The sequence below is a fragment of the Arvicola amphibius genome, chromosome 6, assembly GCF_903992535.2.
Source record: "Arvicola amphibius chromosome 6, mArvAmp1.2, whole genome shotgun sequence".
Classification (NCBI taxonomy): domain Eukaryota; kingdom Metazoa; phylum Chordata; class Mammalia; order Rodentia; family Cricetidae; genus Arvicola; species Arvicola amphibius.
In genome coordinates, this window is record NC_052052.2 from 149,171,634 (window position 1) to 149,192,657 (window position 21,024).

Consider the following 21,024-nt stretch of genomic DNA (forward strand, 5'->3'; position numbering starts at 1 on the left):
TCCTTCTTGCCCCCCAGTCACAACCTATTAACTAATGTAAAACAGCTCTTAAGTCTCCAGACTATCACCTAACTTCCAGATACTTTCTTTCGTGACACATCTGCCCCATAGTTATTTTTAATACACTATGAGAAAATCTGAATTGATTTTTTTTATACAGCCCCATAAACACAGACACACTTGTCAGTTAATATTTAACTAGGTCAGCAGACAAATAGTGGACTTATTATTTAAAAGTGGGATCTTTGAACTCCAAATGAGAGCCAACGGAGAGTATGTCACCAAAGTGGACATGTAGGTCAACTGAGGGATAGCGCCACAGACAGCCACCCAAAAGGACCGTTTTCTCAAAGCACTGTGCCCAGGAACTGACACCTCACCTCTGGAAAGCATCGTTCCCACTGCTGCTGGGAAAATGACCCGGCCTGTTAAAGATGCATTTGATGGGAAAAAGAGGGTAAGTCGACTGGTGGAGAAAATGGACCTAGAGATGACCCTTAACGTCAAAGATAGATGCAACCACAGAAAATCAGAGCTGCTAGCTTTGTTGTTTTTTCAAGATATTGTTTCTCTGTGTAGCCCTGGCTGTCCTGGAACTCACTCAGCAGACTAGGCTAGCCTTGAACTGCTCACAGAGATCTGCCTGACTCTGCCTCCCAAGTGCTGGGATTAAATGATTCTACCTTTTTTTTTTTTTAAAAAAAGTTTCTAGCTTTTTTATTTTTATTTATTTATTTTTAAAGTGTGCTAGAGATGGCTCAGGGGTGAAGAGCACTTGCTGCTCTTGCAGAAGACCTGGGTTCAGTCCCCAACACCCACACTGGCTGGCTCACAGTTGCAGGCAAATCAGCTTCAAGCACAGTGCTTGCTGCTCTTCCAGAAAACCTGAGTTTGGTTCCCAGCACTAAAATTAGGTGGCTCATAGCTGCCTTAATTCCAGCTCCAGGGGATCCAGTGCCCTCTTCTGGCCACCGTGGGCACCTGCATATACATGCACACAGACGTATTTTTAGACATAGAGTCTCATTGTGTAGCCTGACTGTCCTAAAATCCCCTATGTAGACCAGACTGCCCCCCAAACCCAAGGGAGATTTGCCTGTCTCTGCCTCCCAAGTGATGGGGTTAAAGACATGTATTATCATGCCAGACATGATAATATAATATATATGTGTAATATAATATATACACATACAATCAGAATATATATATATATATATATTCTGATTGTATGTGTATGTGCATGCATGTGTGTACATGGGTGAGAGTTATGTACAAGTGTCAGTACCTGTAGACACTGAATCTCCTTGAAGTTCTGCACTAGGTGGCCCGTCTTCTACGAGTTTAGTTCTTCAGAACCTGCAGGTCTCACACCGAGATGAAGTGAAATGCTTTTGTTGCTTCTGTTTCTTGGAGGACAACTGTGACTGCTGTCCTCAGTCCCTTTCTAGAACATCAGCAAGAGAAAGCACAGGCAAGGCAAAACACCCAGAGCCAGCATCCTACTCCTGCTCCTTGCCCATCTAAAGCTATCACAGGTCTTCGCTTCCAGCCTCACACCTTGTTAGGAAATCAAATGTGATTAACCAGCAAGTGCAGTCTGGCTACAGATCCACACCCTTTCCCACCAGCAGCAGCACTTCCAGCCCAGTCAGAATACAAGCCACATTTTTAGCATGCTCAGCAGCTTCCTCCTTCCTCGGTAAACAAGTAGGGACACCAGACAGGATCCCCCGAGGGCCAGGTAAGCACACCAGACACGATCCCCAGAGAGCCGAGCTCCTCAGCTGGCTAGCTGAGCTACCTAACGGGTAGGTGTGCGGATCTGCAGCCTCAGTGGCTGAGGGAGTGAGGGAGCAGCTGGCTCATGGGCAGCACGTGGCTGCCACCCTAATGAGGATAGACAGAATTTTAAGAATCATGTCAAATAGCAGGGCAGCCTCAGGATGAAGATGTGAGCACAAGGGAAGAGGCAGGATGCATATATGCTGCAGGACACAAGGTCCGCTGCAGTCTCCGGCAGGATGCATATATGCTGCAGGACACAAGGTCCGCTGCAGTCTCCGGCAGGATGCATATATGCTGCAGGACACAAGGTCCGCTGCAGTCTCCGGCAGGATGCATATATGCTGCAGGACACAAGGTCCGCTGCAGTCTCCGGCAAGCACCAAGTCCCGTCTGAGCACAGCAAGGCTCAGCCCTGCAAACCCCTACAGAGGATACTGTGGCTAAGCCAAGCAGAGCTGGCCGACCCCTCACTCACTTCCTGTTCTGGGACCGTGTCACATGGTTCCATGACAAAATCAGCACAGAAATGTTACTGTGGAATCCAACACGCAGCAATCGGTTTTGAAACGCTGGGCAAGGGGCAAGAGGCAGATTCTCAAATCATCTTCACTGGCTTTATTGACACTGGGGCGTTTCACTCAGAATGCCCACCCAGGTCCTCAGGGGGCAAAGGACATGTGCACAGCTAGTCAGCAACTGTATTTGGTATAACTTCACATTTTTGGTATACAGAAATAGTTTTATTTTCTTGATGCAGCACAGTAGACATACAATCAATTATTCCCTAGAGAATGCAATATAAATTATTCACATTAAAAAATTAATGACAGAAAGCTGATATGCGGGGAATATTAAAAACATACACCTAATTTGAATGTGTTTTGACCACAGACACGGCTAGCTTTATAAATCTGAATAAATACGACATGGCGCACAGTGGCTCGAGCACAGATGGGCCTGCTCCAGGCGTAGTGAGAACCAACCCACTCTCGGCTTTGGTCGCTGAGATTTCCCCGTGTCAGACACGGAGCCGATCGAGAGAGTCTCCAGCACTACAGGGCTTCTCGGGTTTTTCCTCCTATTCTCCTTTATAGCGAGGGGGTCTTTTCTCCTTAAAAGCAAGAAGACCTTCCAGTCTGTCTTTCGTTGAGATGGTCTAGGAAAGACAAAACATGAAACACTAAAACCTACAAACACACAGCGCATCAAAGCATTAATTATGAAAGCCACCAGTAGGTGCTGGGAAGGCCACTTGTCCTTTGAACAATTTCCTAAGTGTGTGGCAAACTATTTTTAATCCAAACACTAATTTCCATTTCAAATATGCTTAAAAAGTGAAGTATTTTGTTTTCAGAGGTAAACCAATGAAAAGCTCAGCACGGAGACCCCTGGGCTCCCTCTACCACTAGCTCCAAGAGCCCGCGTCAAAGCACACCACCGCTACCTCCTGAACAGTCAGCGCGCTTGAGCGTTCTGGGAGTGTGACAGAGGCAGACGTCACCTGCTCATCACCACAGTGTACAGAGAGTGACGTAGCTGCCCCAAACATCCTTCCAGACAGCTCTTCCAGGATGTCACTGGACTGTCTGGAATGACTCAGGATCCAGTCCTTTCAGACTGGACCCTTTCACCGAGCGCCATGAGCTTAAGGCTCCTTTACACCATTTTCTTGCTTGACAGGTAGGACAGGCTTGAGTGAAGGACATTTATTTATTTGTTTGTTTGTTTGTTTGTTTATTCATTCATTCATTCATTCATTCATTCATTCAATCTTGAGCAAGGGTTTCACTACATAATGGAGGCTACCTTTAAAGTCCCAAGGTGTGGCACACCAGCCTTGAACTTTTTTGGATTTGAATCATGTGCCACTAAGCCTGACTATGAAGGACAGACATCTTTACTGTTTCTAAATTAGTAACTATGAATAAAGTTTAGCGGCAGGTTCTGGGGCAGAGATGCTTTCACCTTATCTGGGCAAACATCCAAGGACACAGCTGCTGGGCAACATGGTAAAGGGTACTCAGGCTTACCTCAAACTGCCATCTATGCTGGGGCCACAGAACCACTAATGCTTGGGCAGCCATGGTCAGTGCCCACTGTCCTGAGGTTTGGTCACTTAACACACACTGCAGTCTTCAGTTTCCAAACGACAGGTACTTCCAGCATAATCTCATACGGCTGTGTGCCATGTGCCCATCTACTGCAGCAAGGGAACTATTCAGATCTCCTTTTGTTCTTTTATTTATTCATCTATTCAGATCTCTTGTTCTCTCTGTCTGTCTGTCTCTCTATCTAAGGTGTGAGCATTCTACCTACATGTGCACCTGCAGGCCAGAAGAGGGCATCAGATCCCATTACAGATTGTTGTGAGCCACCAAGTGGTTGCTGAGAATTGAACTCAGGATCTCTGGAGAAACAGTCTCTTAACCACTGAGTCATCTCTCCAGTCCCTCTTGTCCATTCGTAAAGAGGTTTTCACTACCTTATTGTGCAGCCTTCAGAGTTCCTGCTGTGTCTTGGATGTGAGACTTCATCGGATCCGTGTTTTGGAAAGACTTCCCTTCCAGCACAGCCCTTTCCATCCTTTCAGCAGTGCCAAACCCACCACTCCTCTCTCAAGAGGGCTTAGCATTGCCAAAGCAGGGCTGACTGTCCCCCCACCAGGGCTGACCGTCATGCCCATTGCTCTCCACTGAGCAGCTGCTGTCCTTCTGTCCAAGAGTCCATGGCTATATTGCGTGGGCTCCCCAGTGAGGCCCTGGGTCCACTGACGTGCTCTCCCATCAGCGGCATCACAAAGTCTGGGTACTCTTGGTCTCCCAGCAATATCTTCTGGCCACACGGAGCTACCTGTTCTATAGCTATGAACTCTGAATCAACCTTCCATCCATAAAGTTAGGAGTCAAGATGCTTGCTGTGACTGAATTAAATGCACAGATGTTTTATCTTTGTTTGGAAACAAGGCCCCACTTCACTACGCAGTCCTGGCTGACCTTGAATCCACGCCTGCCTCTGCCCATGGGGTGCTGACATAAAGGTGTGCACCACCACACCCTGCAGGACTCTTCCTGTCCTCCAACACGGACAGCTAATGATGTAGACCATGGTTTCTGCTACCAGTGTTTACTAGTTTTCTCCTCTAGAGCCCGTGTATACTTTATTAAATGTTTTGACTACCAAGATACTAGACATTATTTCCCTTGTGGCTGGCGTGCAGGGTCAGTGCGATCCTGCTGACTTCTGAGCAGGTTTCCATGTTGCTGGTGTGCAGGGTCAGTGCGATCCTGCTGACTTCTGAGCAGGTTTCCATGTTGCTGGTGCGCAGGGTCAGTGCGATCCTGCTGACTTCTGAGCAGGTTTCCATGTTGCTGGTGTGCAGGGTCAGTGCGATCCTGCTGACTTCTGAGCAGGTTCCACTGCGATCTCTGAAATGTCCTCAGCTGTGTTAGCTCGTTTCTACCTTTCCAACTCTGTCCTCTTGCATTAGCCTGACTCCTGACCCGGAGCTGAAAGGAAGTGAGAGGACACCACCACCTTGACCCTGACAGAGAGGGACCACGTCAGCACAGGCCTGCTCTGCTCACACTTTATTGAGAGCTTTGATGGTGAATAAGGACTAGAACCTGACAAAGACTTTCGCTTTCGGGGAGGGGTCCATTCATACGATCATACGGTTTTCTTTTTCAGTGAAGACAGTAGGCTCAAAATCCCAGGAATAGCCAACAGACCACAGAGACCATCAGCGTGTGGCAGGGCACCCCTGCAAAATCTCAGATGTACCCACCCCCAAAGATGGGAATGCACACAGAAACAGAACCCCTTGTCATTATCATGGCCTGATTGTATGGCTATGTTACATACCTGAGCATAGCAGGCTTCTTCTATGGCTAATCCCGTTACTAAGTCCACCTGAGGATAAAAATGTATCTTAGCAGAATAAGGAAGATTCAATATAATCTCAAACAATCTAAAATAACAGAATCCTTCAATATAGCACAACTGTCCTGAAGTATGTGCAACTTGAGACCTCCAATTTGGCTCCTGAAGTCACAGCCTGACTCCACCATCTGAAGTTGTACAACTCGGGAAAGCTGTTGACCTCTCTCTGCTTCAGAGGCATGTCTGACAAGGACCTAGCTGCACTACTCCCTACAGAAGAGGTACAGTGAGGGTTAAACAAAGACTTGCACACTCACGCACACATGCACGCACATGAGTTCCAAAGTTTATGAGAATCTGCACTGTCCACTGTTCCTCCAGCCCAGGACCCCTCCTTGTGGTCATGTTCCCAGTGTGATGCACAAACACCTCAGACCAGCCTGGGCTCAGTGCTTCTCCGTGCACACACTGAGAGGTTCCAGGTAGAGCAGGATACTTGGCAGAGCTGGGCAGCTCTCCTTGAATTACTGACAGAAGAATGATCTGGCTAAGGAGCTTGTTTCCCCAGGGACTGGCTGAGGACCCCACTAAAGCAATGTCAAAGAGAACAAGGCTGCCACGAGCTGCCAGGACATCAGAACTTTGTATCCATGGCCCTGAAGGGAATCCCAGCAGCTTCAGTCACTATGACACCAGCTCTATTCCAGAGTATAGGAAACAACCCGGATGTCTAAGCTGATTCCGAGGAGCAGCCTCCTTCCCCTACAGCACCAGAAACACTCACCTCCATCCCTTGATTAATTGCTAGTTTGGCCACTCTCATTGCAACAGGCCCCTGAAATTCAAAGTTAAGAAACAAGTTTTAATTAAAACTTATGCAAATTATACAGAATACCTAAGTATAATTCCCATATTCTCAATGCAGGATCTACAGATCAGCTAACAACAACCGAGATGCGAGACAGAAACTGATTTTCTGAGCTTCTTGGACTTCAGAGTGGCTGTCACTGATCACACTGGGCCTTGTCGGCAGCAGGAGGCGTGTGCTTTAAATGTCTAGCACTCTTTGGTTACTGTCCTTCCACTGGAAGCAGAGGGGAGTGTGGGGAGTCTGCCCGGCTCGGCACTACACTACAGCGGCAGAGCCTGAAGCTCAGGCTGGAGATGAGCTGGGCTGTCAAGCTGGGCCCTGCGTTGTCACTGATGTACTTGCTACCTCTTCCTGCAGCATGGAGAGCCCACAGGGACCGACCGGTGTGTCCTCTCCGCACAGACAGCTAACCGCAGTGATGGTGGGCTGACACAGGTATGTCCTCCTCAGGTATGTCGGGTTAAGGAGGGAAGAACTAAATGCCCTCTCTGAGACGACAGTGGCACTCACAAGCTGTGGAAGCTCAGCTGCCATCACTACCCTAGAGACGGTCACACTCTGAAAACAGAGCTGAGGTCTTTGATCTTGGTTTACATCTATCTACAGGAGGTGAGTGTCAGTTTGATGCTAGATTTTGTATTGAATGGTCTTTTTAGATTAACACGCAATGTAGTAGGGCCAAGGAGAGGGCTCAGTGGGTAACATGCTTACTGGGAGTTCAGATCTTCAACGCACATGACGGGCAGGTTGGTGTGGCAGCCACCCTGTAATCCCAGAACTCGAGGAGGCAGAAACAGGCAGAGAGCACCCTGACTGGACTGATGAGCTGGATTCCACAGCTCAGGGCCTGAGAAAGAGACTCCTCCTCAGTATGTAGGTGGAAAACACCAACAGCGAGCCTGACCTCCACGGGACTGTGCACATGCAGTCTCCTGACTCAGCGGGAGGCAGGGCCATCCTACATGTTTTAATGGGAGGTAGTAGCCAGCCCATCACTGTCTCTACAGAGATGACTCAGGTTAGAGTATAAGTTGGTAAACAAGCTAAAATGACTTGCTAGGAAGTTACACTGTGTGACTGTGTGTGTGTGTGTGTGGTACACATGCATGCCATGTGTCTGTCTGTATGTCTGTCTCCCGTGCAACCCTTGAATTACCTTCAAATCTTATTTTAATTGCTTTACTTGAGGCAGGACAGGGCCACCTCAGCTCGTGAGATGGGCGTTACACTATTCCCGAATGTTACGAAGTGATCTCAAATGGACACAGGTGCTCTCACTGGTACCTGAGGTAGAAACTCTCTCGCCAGGTCCAGTGCCTTCCTGTAGGCAGCATCCCCTTCCTGGTTCTGTTCTAACACGTGGCTGATCAAGCCTACAGCTTTGGCTTCTTGACCATCAAGAACTCGTGCGGAGAAGATGAGTTCCTTGGCCAAGGACATCCCGATGGCACGCGGTAATCTCTGTGTCCCTCCTGAAAGGTGGGGGAGAGAGACAACGGCAGGTGAGGATCTGAAAGATCTCCTCCCAGAGATACCTCTGTGCCTCAAGAAAGACTCCAGTGTACTGAGTTACCCAACTGCTAACGCCGAAGCACCTAAGAATGCGTGGCACGGAGTGGTCTGGGCACTTGGACACAGCTGGTCTGGCAAGGACAGGCCTTCCTCCCAGTCACTGGCCCAGGCAGCCAGCAGCAGACAAGCAGGGCTACCAGGAACCCACCCACCAGGAACAGTTCCATTAAGCTTCCACTCCAGCCTGGGAAGAATTTCCCAAATTCTGACAAAATCAGTTCACAAACTTGAGAGTCCCTGGTGGCGTGTGAACTGTAAGCTAATTCTAACTCAGCAGAAATGAAAGCAGGTATGAGGAAGCTGGCTGTGTCCCACAGCGCTCACTGCTGTTGGAGATGCTCGCTCACAAACTTACGTATCCATTTGCTCACTGGCCCTCCTCCTCATTCAGATGTGTCTCCCTACTGAGGAAGCCTGCTCTCCAGAGTCGGGATACACACTTGGTCTTAGCTCTGTCAGTACCTCAGGCACTCCTCAGCTCCAAGGGAAGACAACTAGTGGTACAACTAACTGCCCAATTTAGGGTAAACACAGGTCAGAGGCTAAAGGTCCACCATACACCAATTCACTGCAGCATCTTCTGGGGAAAGGATGGGAAGAGGAGCCAGATGCCCTGGGGTCAATTGCAGGTTCTTGTGAGCTGCCTGAATGAGTGCTGGGAACTGATCCTAGGTCGTCTTCTAGAGCAGTAAGGGCCCTTAACACTGAGTCATCTCTCCAGTTCCAACCAACAACTTTTCAGTCCTTGAAAAGCATCCCTAACTTGCAGATTTTAACCTACTGGACACTTGACAACACTAAGAATTTCCCACTGAGGCTGGAGCCAAGCCCTCTGGGATGGTGGGAACCCGTGGGCTCTGGTGAGGTTCTGATCCGTGGTCATGCAGCACCTTTGCTCTGCGGTGCTGACAATGCGGGACAGTCATGCCTTCACATGCATGTTCCGAAGATTCTCTTAAATATTTTGCATAGGTTGAGGTTCTGCTTCCAGGGTGAGCACTGGCTAATGAGTGACCATTCAGCACCCCACGTGATCTCAGCAGATCCTCAGCCTTCCCACTGCACACTTTTCTAAATGCAGTTCTGCAGCAAGGCATACATTTTACAATCTTGATTTAACTGCTTCTTGAAGCGAAAAGTCAAAAACAAAAATTTGAGGGGCTAATTTTCTCAAGGGTGCACAAAGATGACAAACAGCTTCTATAAGGTCGGAAACCAGATTCTCGCCAGGTTTCTCCTTTGCTCTCATCCATACTTTGTATCTTTCTGTCTCTACATTAGATCAGGGGTCCAAAATTGTTGCCGAAGCCTTGCCATCATGTCTGCAAACATGTAGTAGGCAGAAAGAAGGGGGAAAAGGCAAAACGAACTCTACTTGTTGAAAACCTTAATTAAGCACTGGTCAACAACATCTGCTTGTGACTATTCACTGGCTAGAGCTGGGTCATACAAGGCTACAGGGGCTCAGAAATGAGACTCTCCTTGCTGTGTGTCTCGCAGCACGAGGAATTAAACTGGACCTCTGTTTCTAGGAGAGTGGACGTTAGCAGACAATCAGCAGCTACAAAATAAAAACAGATTTAATCCTGTCACTAACATTTCACATTTACATATTATTTGAATAGGGCAAAAACCTGGTTTGCAATTTCTATTACTTAATCTAATGGAAGGCATCCAAAAAAAACTTAGAAAATAGCCTTCTGAGGGTACGCTACATAAAACAGGCAGAGGTTCAGAAGGGGCTCAGGCAGAGCAAGCTTTTGCCAGAGGAGAAATACAAGGCTGAGTGCAGGAGGCAGCAGACAGATACAGCTTCCCTTAAGAAAGCTCTGACATTCATAATCGATTATAGCATAACATGTAAACAACTGAACATAATTTGGAGCCATCCCGTACGAAATGTCAACTGTAGAAAGCACCAAGCTTGGTCTGATTTGTTTGTCCTTCGTTTTTCCACCCTCTTGACTTCATAGAAGAAGAACCCACACTAACAAAGGGGGACACTTAGCACACAGACTTCAAGCTGAAAGCTACACGGGCCATAGCAAGGAATTTTACCTGAAGGATTAGCAGTGACCTTTGGCCCCAGGAGCTCCTTATAAATCCCTTCTCAAATCCCTTCTCTTAAACAGAGAGCTCCACACTGCAGTGAATGCCCTTACATGAAACAGATGCTGAGAGCTGTGTCGGAGGCTTTGGGCCAAACCTTCTCAGTAGACCAGGGCCCACTGCTCACACAAATCACTTTCCCCCCTTTACAATATGTTGACTGGTGTGAACACGCATGTCACAATCACACAGAAACCATAGGAATAGCTAGCCTTCAATGTGATCATTGTTCAGAGTGTTGTAATACTTTCGATCCCCCATGCTCTTGGCATGTTGTAAAGCAATGGGGGCAGGGAGGCCACGGTCAGAACATATGAGGAGAAAACTCAGCTGGCTAAACCATAGCAGAACATCCTGAACCACACAGGGAGAGCTCTGCCAGGCTCTCACTAATGCCTCATTTAGCAAAAACTAGAATGCTTAAGGGCTGGACAGGAAGACACAGGTTAGACATTCAATTATTTTCACAAGGTCAATTAAGCAACCGGCAGCAAATTAGAACACTTGATACAGCTTTACAGTTTTGGAATTAGTTATTAAAAGCCTTTCTACAAGGGCCGTATACACTGTGAGTGAAAGACAAGCTGAAGCTTAACTCAGCACAAACAAAATGATGCTTTTTAAATGTCTCAATATGCTTGCTTTCTTTAACAAAAAGAATTTGTTCAGACATCACTGTATGTCTTAACTTCTCTTTGTGTGGTTCTGGGGCTCTAATCCAGATCCTTGTTAACTGTGGTAATAGCCCTGCCTCAGAGCTACACCCCTAGCCGTAATCAGCCCCATGTCTCTTTAACATTTTAAAAGTACGTCACTGCAGACCAGATAACAGTCTTCCTTTTAAAAGCTATGGGAAGACAGCCAAAGAGCACTCTGAGCAGTTCCAGTCACTACCAGCAGCATAGCCACCCTCTGTACCATGTGCAGTCTGCAGGCTGAACTTCAAGAGTCTTGGAGCACCCAGAGACCAAATGACTACCTCATAATAGCTGCTTCCCACACAGCCGAGTGGACTCTGCAGGTCTCAAGTAGGCAGAGAGCTTGCCAGCAGGGTCCCACCATCAACACAACACCCGCCATCAACACACTGTCCTCCATCAACACAACACCCGCCGTCAACACACCACCCGCCATCAACACACCCAAATTCGTGAATCTCTGGACAGCAGCAACCCAGAGAAGAGGCTGCAGGAAAGAGGGAGTAACTGAACTCTGCAGCACCACATGGTACCAGCTAGCTCACTCAAGCAGCACGTGCCACCATACACTCTGTGACCATGTCTACTCTCCTGTGTGAAACTCGTCCATTTCACTCCCTAGTCATAGAAACAACATGTTACAGATTATCACAATCTCTTTCTGTGATGACTACCTATTCTACCTAAAAGAACAGGTGTTTTGTCTGTGTGTATGTGTGTGTGTGTGTGTGTGTGTGTGTAACATGACACAGTTGTCCTGCTAGAGGAATACACACTTAAAGGAGCCCCCAAGAGAGATACTCAGTGCTGGAAATGCAGCTTTCAACTGACAGTGAGGGCCATAGTTGACCCCCAGCAGGAGCTGTCACATCATAGTCAGGCCACTCCATGAGCTGTTTGTGTGTGTGTGTGTGTGTGTGTGTGTGTGTGTGTGTACATGCACCTATGTAAGTGGACATACAGAGGCCAGATAATCCCCTGGAGCTGGAGTTACAGGTGGCTGTAACTCCTCTGCAAGAACAGCAAGCTATCACTCTTAACCTCTGAGCCATGTCTCCACTGCCACCCCCAACACACACACACACACACACACACACACTTCTTACATCTCAAATGTTGAAAACCAATTATGCAACAGTATTTCCAAACTCAGCTTGGTGGTGACAGTGTCTTCACTAAGTTCTTTACCAAGAAAAGATTTCCTCATCCCTATGACCGGATGAGGGGGTTGTGGCAGTCAGCGAACCAGCATTACAAAGGACTCCATTAATCAAAACAATGGCTTTCATCTCACAGGTTCTGCAGGTCTGGAGCCCAGGAGGCCTTTGCTGTAGGCTTCCCCTGCCTCTGCCTAACATTCTGTCCTGCAGCAGTGAGCCAGGTGAGAGGGCTGCCTCCTGGCATGGCGTGACTCAATGGAGTGATTCAACAGAGACAAGACATGGAGGGGAGGCCACAGTCTTAACCTCTCTGAGGGGTGTCAACCCGGAGTGAACCGCAGTGGAAGATCGTCCACAGGAACAGTGCAGACCATGCAACACACCCTGTGCATCCTTAGTCTTCCGAGCACCTCCCAGAAGTTTACAATCATCTCCATCCTTTGCAGGCCGAGGAAAGGGAAACAGAGCATGCTCAGGAGTCGTCTTTAAAAACAACGAAGGAGAAGGAGTGGGGAGAGAGTAGCATAGAAGACATTGCTGTCGGACAGCTCTTACAGAGGATGCACATGGTAGCTGCCCATGACAAGGAGGACTAAAGGATGAGGTGCACACACGTGAAGAGCGGGGGCTTTCACTCAGTGAGGGACCTGAGGGTTTAAGAAGACACAGTGGAGCACCCCTGGTAGGAGACACGTACTTTGCCTCAAACCCAGCTACACACTTCCTTCTCATATATGTGGGGCGTTGCCATCGACCAGCAAAATATTATTGAAAAAGAATAACATGGAAAAACATTTAATGTTTCCAAAATACAACCAATGACTCAGAGATGAAGACATGAAAAGTTTTATTTTTCCTAACAAAACTAGGTCACACGGTAAAAACCGCAAGATTCTAGTACAGCAGGATTGTTATGAACACACAACCAGCACCCACTGAGAGCTGCCTACACACCACAGCATAACACAATGTCTGCAAGACTCCCAGGAGACCACACTGTCAATATGTTATGAGTGAAATTGGCAACCTGGGCTCACAGAGCTGCAGTGATCAAACCATGCACGCAATACACCAAACACATATCACACACCACACCACACACACACACACACACACACACACAGGCTCATGAGTGGATGGTGGCAGACCAGCTCACCTGCCTTCCCTCACCAGCAGAGGCCAGAGCCTCACAATTGTCTGCCTTATTCTCCTTTGATGGACAAAGGTTCTGTGAGTCCAATGAAAAGAGAACATGAAGTTGGCTGTGTCATCTGGAGCCAGCAGTGACAGCGGCAGAAAGCTTTGAGAGAACAGCAGTGCTCAGCTCAGCCAGCAAGGGCTGCTGCAGGGAAGAAGGGGAGTCACCTGTGCCTCCGAGGTGGATAGCCTGGTTCCCACTCACTCTGCAATAGATACATCTCCCACTGTCTGTGGGTTTAGGGCCTGGCCATTGTTACAGCATCTCTATGAACTCTGAGGTTGCGTGCATGAGACCCGTCCCAAGTGGAATTGCCCACTGCTTTGTGTTTTTTAAAGACAGGAAAAAAAAAAAAAACAGCAAAATGAGCAAATTTAAGCAAGTAAGATGCTCGAGAGTCCACTGAGAAAAGCAGTGAGAATTACTGGTCACTGGGGAAACCACTGGCACTCTGCAGCTGCTTTACATTAAAAAAGGATGAACACTCTCTGGGGCATAGCCCGGCACAATGAGGCAACTCTAACTTATCGGAAAAAAAATTATTTTTGTAAACCATAACCAACTACTGGTCAGTTTTTCAAAACTCTGAGTCATAGCTCAAGAAAAACAGAAAAGCAAGACAAATAATATAAAAACAAGATATACCACAAAATGCCTCAGTCTTCATCCAAACCAGCAAGAAGAACCATGCACAGCATAACTCAGTGTCAGCTTACTGTGCCTACCCTTCAGGCAGCACTGCTAAAAGGAAGCCACCACTGCTTGCTCATGGCGCTGTACCCTCCCCCAATCCACAGTTTCCCTTTCTAAGGTTCAGTTCCCCAAGATGTGTGCAGTTTAGTGGAAAAACTCAGAAGTAGTTCATGGATTTACACTGATGCAGCTTGGGGACAACTCCTGCTCCGTGCTGCCCTGCTTAGGACGTGACCTTCTCTTCTTCGGTGTGCTTGAGATGGGAACACTACTGCCCCACGGCAGCTGGGGACGGTCTACACCGTTGACAGTGTTCCCTGCACCTGGTTTCTACCATCAGTGCCTCCACAGGTATGTACCCAGAGGGAAGGCAGTGGACAGGACTGACCTGCTGTTTCATGCATACGCTGGGGATCTAAGTGCGCAGCCCCGCAGACAAGGGGCAACAGGTGCATTAACAGTACCATTGCTGTATACTGGTCAAAGCTGTGATCATAAAATGTCGCGGAACCCCACAGCACTGCCCACTCACAGCCTTCCTTCTTAGAGACTGCTCATAAATAGACAGTTGGTTGAGCGTTAGCACCCATTTTGGGGGCAGATTTTGCACTGTGATATTTCAAACGATTTTAAAGTACAGTTGCAAGTTAACCTGTCTAATGCTGACACACTTTCATGCTGCCCGTGTCTCACAACCAGCTCCTCAGCGACACTGCCGAGTGTGTGAGTGAGAAGCCCGCAGACAGAGCAGCACCATCACTGTCACAGTACCAGTCTGTCCGCAGAGTGCTATACCCCTGGGGCAGGCGTGCACTGCCCAGGAGGACACTAAGAGGACTATTGGGACACAGCTGACACTGCCACTGCTTCCATGTGAGAACATGACTATCTGCTACCATTGTGACACATACAGCTGAGGGGGCAGCGATGGATTTACGGGGTGTGTGTGTGTGTGTGTGTGTGTGTGTGTGTGTGTGTGTGTGTGTGTGATTAGCCCACACTGTCAGTATTTTAAACAAAACCCTCACACTGACTGTAAACTTACAATGTATGTAAACTGCCGATACCTGCAGGGATCTTAGGTCATAGCTAATTCCTCTCTATTCTCTTCAAAGTCTGTGGGGAAAAATCTAGTTGAAAAGGCGTGTGGGGGGTGTGAATCAGTGTGGGCAGACCGCCCTCAAGAGAAAGAAGTAAAGCCAACAGAGACAGCACAGGACACACGTTTAAGCCAGGACACAGCAAGCTGGGGTTCCAAAACCCAGCCCCTCCCTCGCCTTGTTGGGTGGTTCCCACCGTGGAGATGAGCGCTTTGCTTTTTACCTAAGAAGAGGAAAAGCCGGAAGAAAGCAGAAAATATTACAGTTGCCTGGTCAAAGGATAAAAAAAAAAAAATCACATGATATCTCAAAAGATGCAGAACGCTTTCCACAAAGTTCACTTTCCCTTCACGATAAAAGCTTTGAAGAAAACAGGAAAAGAAGGACAATTCCCCTACCACAATAAAAGCTATGTATAATCAACCTAGAGCCAGTGCTACACTGAAATGGGAACCAAGGATGAGTCAAAGGTGACTACTGTCTCCGATTACTCACAGGATACTTAGTGGGCCAGAGCAATAAGCAAGAGAAGGAAACAGGAGGGACCTGAAGGGGAAGGAAGAGTCGCAGTGTCCACATTTGGGGTGACCCAGTCTTACACAAGACCACAGGACCACCAGGGAACTCTCTCATCTGCTGAGCACGTTCAGTGAAATGGCAAGAAGCAAAGCTGGCTTAAAGAAATCATTAGTCTTTCTGCAAATCTGTGACAATCAAGGTGAGAAAGCCATCCCGTTGATAACAGCTCTGAAATGAATGAATGAAGCACACAAATAAAATACACAGAAACAGACTTAACCAGTAAGATGGAAGATTTCTGTAAGAAAAACTTTAAGAAATGAAAGAAGACAGTGTAGGTGGAAAGACTTCCCATGCACGCAGACCAACAAGATCAATGTAGTCAAAGTGGCAACACTACTGAAAGCAATCTAGAGCCGATTCTTCATAGGAAAACAACCCTAAAACTCATACATAAGCATAAGAGACTCAGAATAGCCAAACCAATCCTGAGTAGAAAATGCAGCAGCGGAGATATCACCATCACTTATCTCAAGTTATACAAGAGAGTCACAGTGGCAAACACAGAATGATAATGGACGTGCAGACCAACAAGACTCCACCGAGGACCCATGAAGAAGCCCACACATCTATAGCCATCTGACTTTTGACAAAGGTGCCAAAAATATAACTGGAGGAAGAAAAGCCTCTTCCACAAAACGCTGGGGAAGATGAACATCCAAATACAGAAAATCACAGTAGATCCCACTTACACTGAATCAAAATCCACTGAAAATGGGGGTAAGGTCTGAAATTGCAAAGTTGCTAGAAGACCTTCAGGACACAGGCAGGCAAGGGCTTCCTGAACAGGACTCGACAGCAGGGAAGTAAGAGCGAGAACTGATGGGGGGGGCCTACATCACGCTGAAAAAGTTCTGGACAGCACAGAAAAAGAACGACAGAATGGGAGACAGGAGACGACCTTCAGCCGTGTACCTGGTGGGCGTGTACACAGAATGTAAAAAGAACATGAACTGTAACCCAAGAACCTAAAGTAATCCAATCAACAAGGGCCAAGCTAAATTAATAGGCATGTCTAGAGAAAGTCAAGCTCAACTGGCCAATAAATATGCAGAGAAATGTTCAATGCCCTTACCTATCAGGGTAATGACCTGTCAGAAGAGGAACTACCAAAACAAAATCAAAAGCCGGAGAGAGCACACTGCAGTGGGCACTAAACCAGTGTAGCCAGCAGAGAAGCAGTACAGGGCATCTGCAGGGAACCAAAACGGTCTCCGCCCTCTGGCCCAGCTGCACCACTCCAGGTACACCCACGGGAGTCAAGGAATAGATAAGAGACACCTGCACATCTGTGCCACTGCAGTACCAGTCAGGACAGCCACGCTATGGAGTCAGCTGAGGTGCCAGTCAGCAGATGGCCTGCAATATACATGAACTGAAGTACCCCAGCCATAAGAATGGAATTGTGGCATCTGCCACAAAGTGGGTGGAGCCGGAAATGTTACATTAAGTGAAATAAAGACAAATGTTGCATGCTTGTCCCCTCCCCCCATGTCTAAGGTGGGAAACAAGTAGAGGGGGGAACTACTTAAGAAGAGGAAGTGGACTAGTGGGAAGGGGGAGGGAGGACAAGAGGGAAATGAATCTAAGAGCAAAGCACACAACACACATTCCTAACACATCAGAATCCTGAAACTCAAACTCCCAAAAGCAAAACTAGCAGACTAAAAATGTAAAGAGGGCAATGCCTGAAATAGACACTAAAATGTCAGTCTGGCTAGAAAAGAGATGTGTGCAGTACACAAACTCAGAACACCCTGCTCACGTGTCAGATCACTACCTAAGGTTGGAGGAAGGGGCAAGCAGGATTGTCACAGTCCTCAGAACACCCACCCTTAGTGACAGACAAGCCTATTCCAGTCTTGGGGACCTACTGAATGGTACACTGTGACATAGTGTATGAAGCTTTCCCTTGTGACATTATTTTAATAACAAAGAAAGGAAAACAAGCCCATGTGTACCAAGAGGGAGTGGTGGATGGACATAGCATTGGAGAAGAAAACGAGGATGACGTTCATGCAACATAAAAGTAGCTGCGGGAAACACAGACCAGATGCTGCCACACTGCTCAGGTGTAGGCAGGCTCTCAACTTCTTAAGAAAATTCCACAGTGCTTCCTAAATTGTGTCTATTGTTTTACGTGAAGATGTCCCACACCCAACAGCAGTGCCCGTCGCTGTGGGTGCGGAGGTCAGGCCTGGCTGTGATGATGCCCAGGACTGCTGATGGTCAGTATCTCTCCACGCTCTAATCTGCCGCCCTTCCACTTCTTAGGGAAATCTGCTCAAATCTCTTGACTCTTTCTTCAACCAGTTTCTTTAATTTCCAAGGAAATCTCAAATCTCTTGGCTCTTTTCTTAAACTGGTTTCTTTAGTTTTCCTTCTATGGAGCTCCAAGGGTTCTTTCCATACTGCAAGAAGGGAAGTCCTCCATCAGTCATGCCCCAATAGGGCACACACTCCCCCACCCCACCTTAACATAGTCTTCTGACAACAGACAGTTTTCATTTTGATGAATCTGGCTGTCGTCCTGCAAGTCATGGGAAGAAGGGTTTCAGGACCCCTGGGGTTAGATGCGCACACAGTCTCAAGACCCTCATGTAAACATACAGCATATGCAAATGTATGCTAATCCTCTTGCACAAGCACGGGCCCTTTCTAGATAATTACATAACATAAACACTGCAGGAGGGATGTACTGTTTGTGGAAAATGACAAGAAGGCAGTCTGCACGTGCTCACAACAAAGTCTCCACACGTCTTTGGCTCAAGGTTGGATGTAGGTGTGGACAGCAAAGGCTGGGATGCAGAAAGCCACCACACTTCTGCATTCCTTTCAAATGAATAATGCTTTGGTGCCTGAGAATTCAGAAATTTTACTTTCTAACTCAAGAGCAAAGTATTTTTTTCCTTCTGAACTTGGTTGTGAGTTTCTACTTTGGGTTTCTATACTTAGGTCTTCGATGCACATTTATTTTTTCTGACTGTGGTGAGACATGGAGAATGATGTTTACTCTTAAATGGGGCCAATGAGTAGATGAGAACCCCTTGCCAATGAGCTGCCACTGCACCAGGCCTTGTTTTTAAACGTTTACATTTGTATTAGTTATTATTTTTGTCTTGGAAGAAGCACAATGCCTCAAAATGATGTTTCTCTTTCTAAAAATGCCTACAATTGCTGGAAACATGAGCAGGGAGAGTGTGAGCAAGCGCAAGAGTCTAACAAGGCAGTGTGACGGCAGGCAGGGCTGGGCAGGGGAGCATGGTGCAGGTCAGGGCGTGGGCATTTCAACAGGTTAGATACAGTTCACACAGGCACACCGTTAGCAAGGTGACTCTTCTGCTCCTGACCAACAGAGACCAAGCTTGCTTGCCTGCAGGAATGGGTGCTCCAGGAAAATGGTACAGAGAAAAAACAAAAGGCAAAGGATGCAGTGTTTCTGAACACTGACCAGACAGACGGCGGGTGTCATCCTCTCAGCTGGGCTGATGCAGTCACCTGACTGCACACAAGTGAGCTGCGGAAGTCATGTATGGGCAGTGGCGAAAGACACCCATGAAAAGTCGACTCCGGATACTACATTCAAGTCCAAAAGCTGCCTTTAAAATGTGCTTCAACCACTGTCTCCCTTCATTTTAAGTTTATTTTTTTAAAAGCTTTCAAAAACAACGTTAAAGATTTCTTCAAATTTATAGTCTCTATTACTCCTTTCATTCAGAAATTAAAGGGTGAGGAGGGAAAGCCTCTAGGGCAGTGGTTCTCAGCCTTCTCAATGCTGTGGCCCTTTAATATACTTCCTCGTGTTATGGTGACCCCAACTGTGAAACTATTTTCGCTGCTGCTACTTCCTCACTGTCATTCTCCTACTATTACAAACTGTAAAGGTCTACGATTTCTGATGGTCTTAGGTGACCCCTGTGAAAGCGTCTTTCCATCCCCCAAAGGGGCTGTGACCTACAGGTTGAGAACGGCTGCTCTCGGTCAAATGCTGAAGGTCAGAGAACTGTCCTGGGTTTGCTCTCTTGGGGACAGGTCTGCAGATGGAAGCATCCAGACTGTGGCCGTCCCAGCACACAACGGATTCTAAGAACTGAACTTGGGCGCTCACACTTGCATGGCAAACACACTATAGACTGATCCCAGTCACCACCCATCAGCTACTTGGTATTGCCTAACTGTAGGATGGACCCCTACTGCAAACACAAACAACCGGGTAATGCATGTAGTCTAACAAAAGTTCACCTTTCCCACTCCACAGCAACTAATGGACAACAGCCAGCACAAAGCCGAGAAGACACTGATTTCTACTCTCTGAAAAATAGCCACGGAGTCTGCCAGCTTATTGAAAAAGAGAAGTTTCCATATTTCCAATACGTAGCTGTCCTAGCTAGTTTTACATCACCTTGATACAAGCTAGAGTCATCTGAAAGGAGGGAACCTCAATTAAGAAAATTCCTACAAAAGATCTTGCTGTAAGACATTTTCTTAATCAATGACTGATGGGGGAGGGTCCAGCCCATTGTGGGTGGTGCTATCCACGAGCTGATGGTCATGAGTTCTCTAAGAAAGCAGACTGAGCAAAGCCATGGGAGCAAGCCAGTAAGCAGCACCCTTTATGGCCTCTGCATCAGCTCCTGCCTCCAGGTTCCTGCCCTGCTTGAGTTCCTGTCCTGACTTCCTTTGATGAGGAACAGTGCTGTGGAAGTGTAAGCAAAATAAACCCTTTCCTCCCCAAGTTGCTTTGGTCATGGTGTCTATCACAGCATAGTCGCCCTGACTAAGGCAACAGAGGGTCATGGTGTCTTCCACTCCATCTGTCCTTCCTACTGTAATCTAAGTCAGTACTATGCTGCCCAGGCTACTCTCAAACTCCTGGGCTCAAGTTATGCTCCAACCTTAGCTTCTGAATTAACCAGACTCCTAACACTGCCACCATGTCCTGCTGGTGATAGTCCCCATCTTATGACAGCAGATAGACAGTCAGCCCCAAGATAAACCTATCAGGCTGCACATGATGATGACATGTGTAACCCCAGTACCCAGAGACTGTTCACTCTAGCACAGAGAGAGACGGGCTCCCTGTGCAAGAGAACGTGCATACCTCTCTGGCTTCTGCGAAGGCAGAAGGGCTAGCTAGAAAGAAGTCACTCCAGAAGCCATGGGCAACTTCCTCATATAAGGCAAGCCTGTGAGGTCACTAAGATGCATGGAGTTCCTCTCCTTTGCCTGGGTGCCAGGTGCAGCAGCAGTGCTCCCTGCCCCATAGGTGACCCCTAACATCTGGAGTGTCCTGGCACAGTCAAATGTTAAGCTCTTCTAAGTTTTGCTAACTTGCAGCCCATCCTGCTCAGCGAGAGACTGCCTCATGATCCCATCTGTT

General features: G+C 47.5%; 1 protein-coding gene and 1 long non-coding RNA gene across 6 annotated transcripts in view; one reads left to right on the forward strand and one right to left on the reverse strand.

Moving 5' to 3' along the window:
- Positions 1-275: 275 nt before the first annotated feature.
- Positions 276-20,068, forward strand: LOC119816181. Of its 4 annotated transcripts, XR_005285698.1 has the most exons (5): positions 276-457; positions 5,780-5,945; positions 6,590-8,037; positions 12,211-14,316; positions 19,903-20,068. It is a non-coding gene; the product is annotated as an uncharacterized LOC119816181 (long non-coding RNA). The 4 variants fall into 4 exon arrangements; XR_005285695.1 differs by lacking the exon at positions 19,903-20,068 and having other exon boundaries at positions 12,211-16,299; XR_005285696.1 differs by lacking the exon at positions 19,903-20,068 and having other exon boundaries at positions 6,590-7,144; positions 12,211-16,299.
- Auh (AU RNA binding methylglutaconyl-CoA hydratase) overlaps positions 2,378-21,024 on the reverse strand; it is a 94,630-nt gene continuing 75,983 nt past the window's right edge. For both annotated transcript variants that reach the window (XM_038332539.2, XM_038332538.2), the window contains 4 exons: positions 7,820-8,007; positions 6,449-6,499; positions 5,647-5,694; positions 2,378-2,941 (listed from right to left, as the gene is read on the reverse strand). In XM_038332539.2, the coding sequence (XP_038188467.1) occupies positions 2,864-2,941; positions 5,647-5,694; positions 6,449-6,499; positions 7,820-8,007 (365 nt within the window). In that variant the 3' untranslated portion in view covers positions 2,378-2,863. The remainder of the gene's footprint in view (positions 2,942-5,646; positions 5,695-6,448; positions 6,500-7,819; positions 8,008-21,024) is intronic.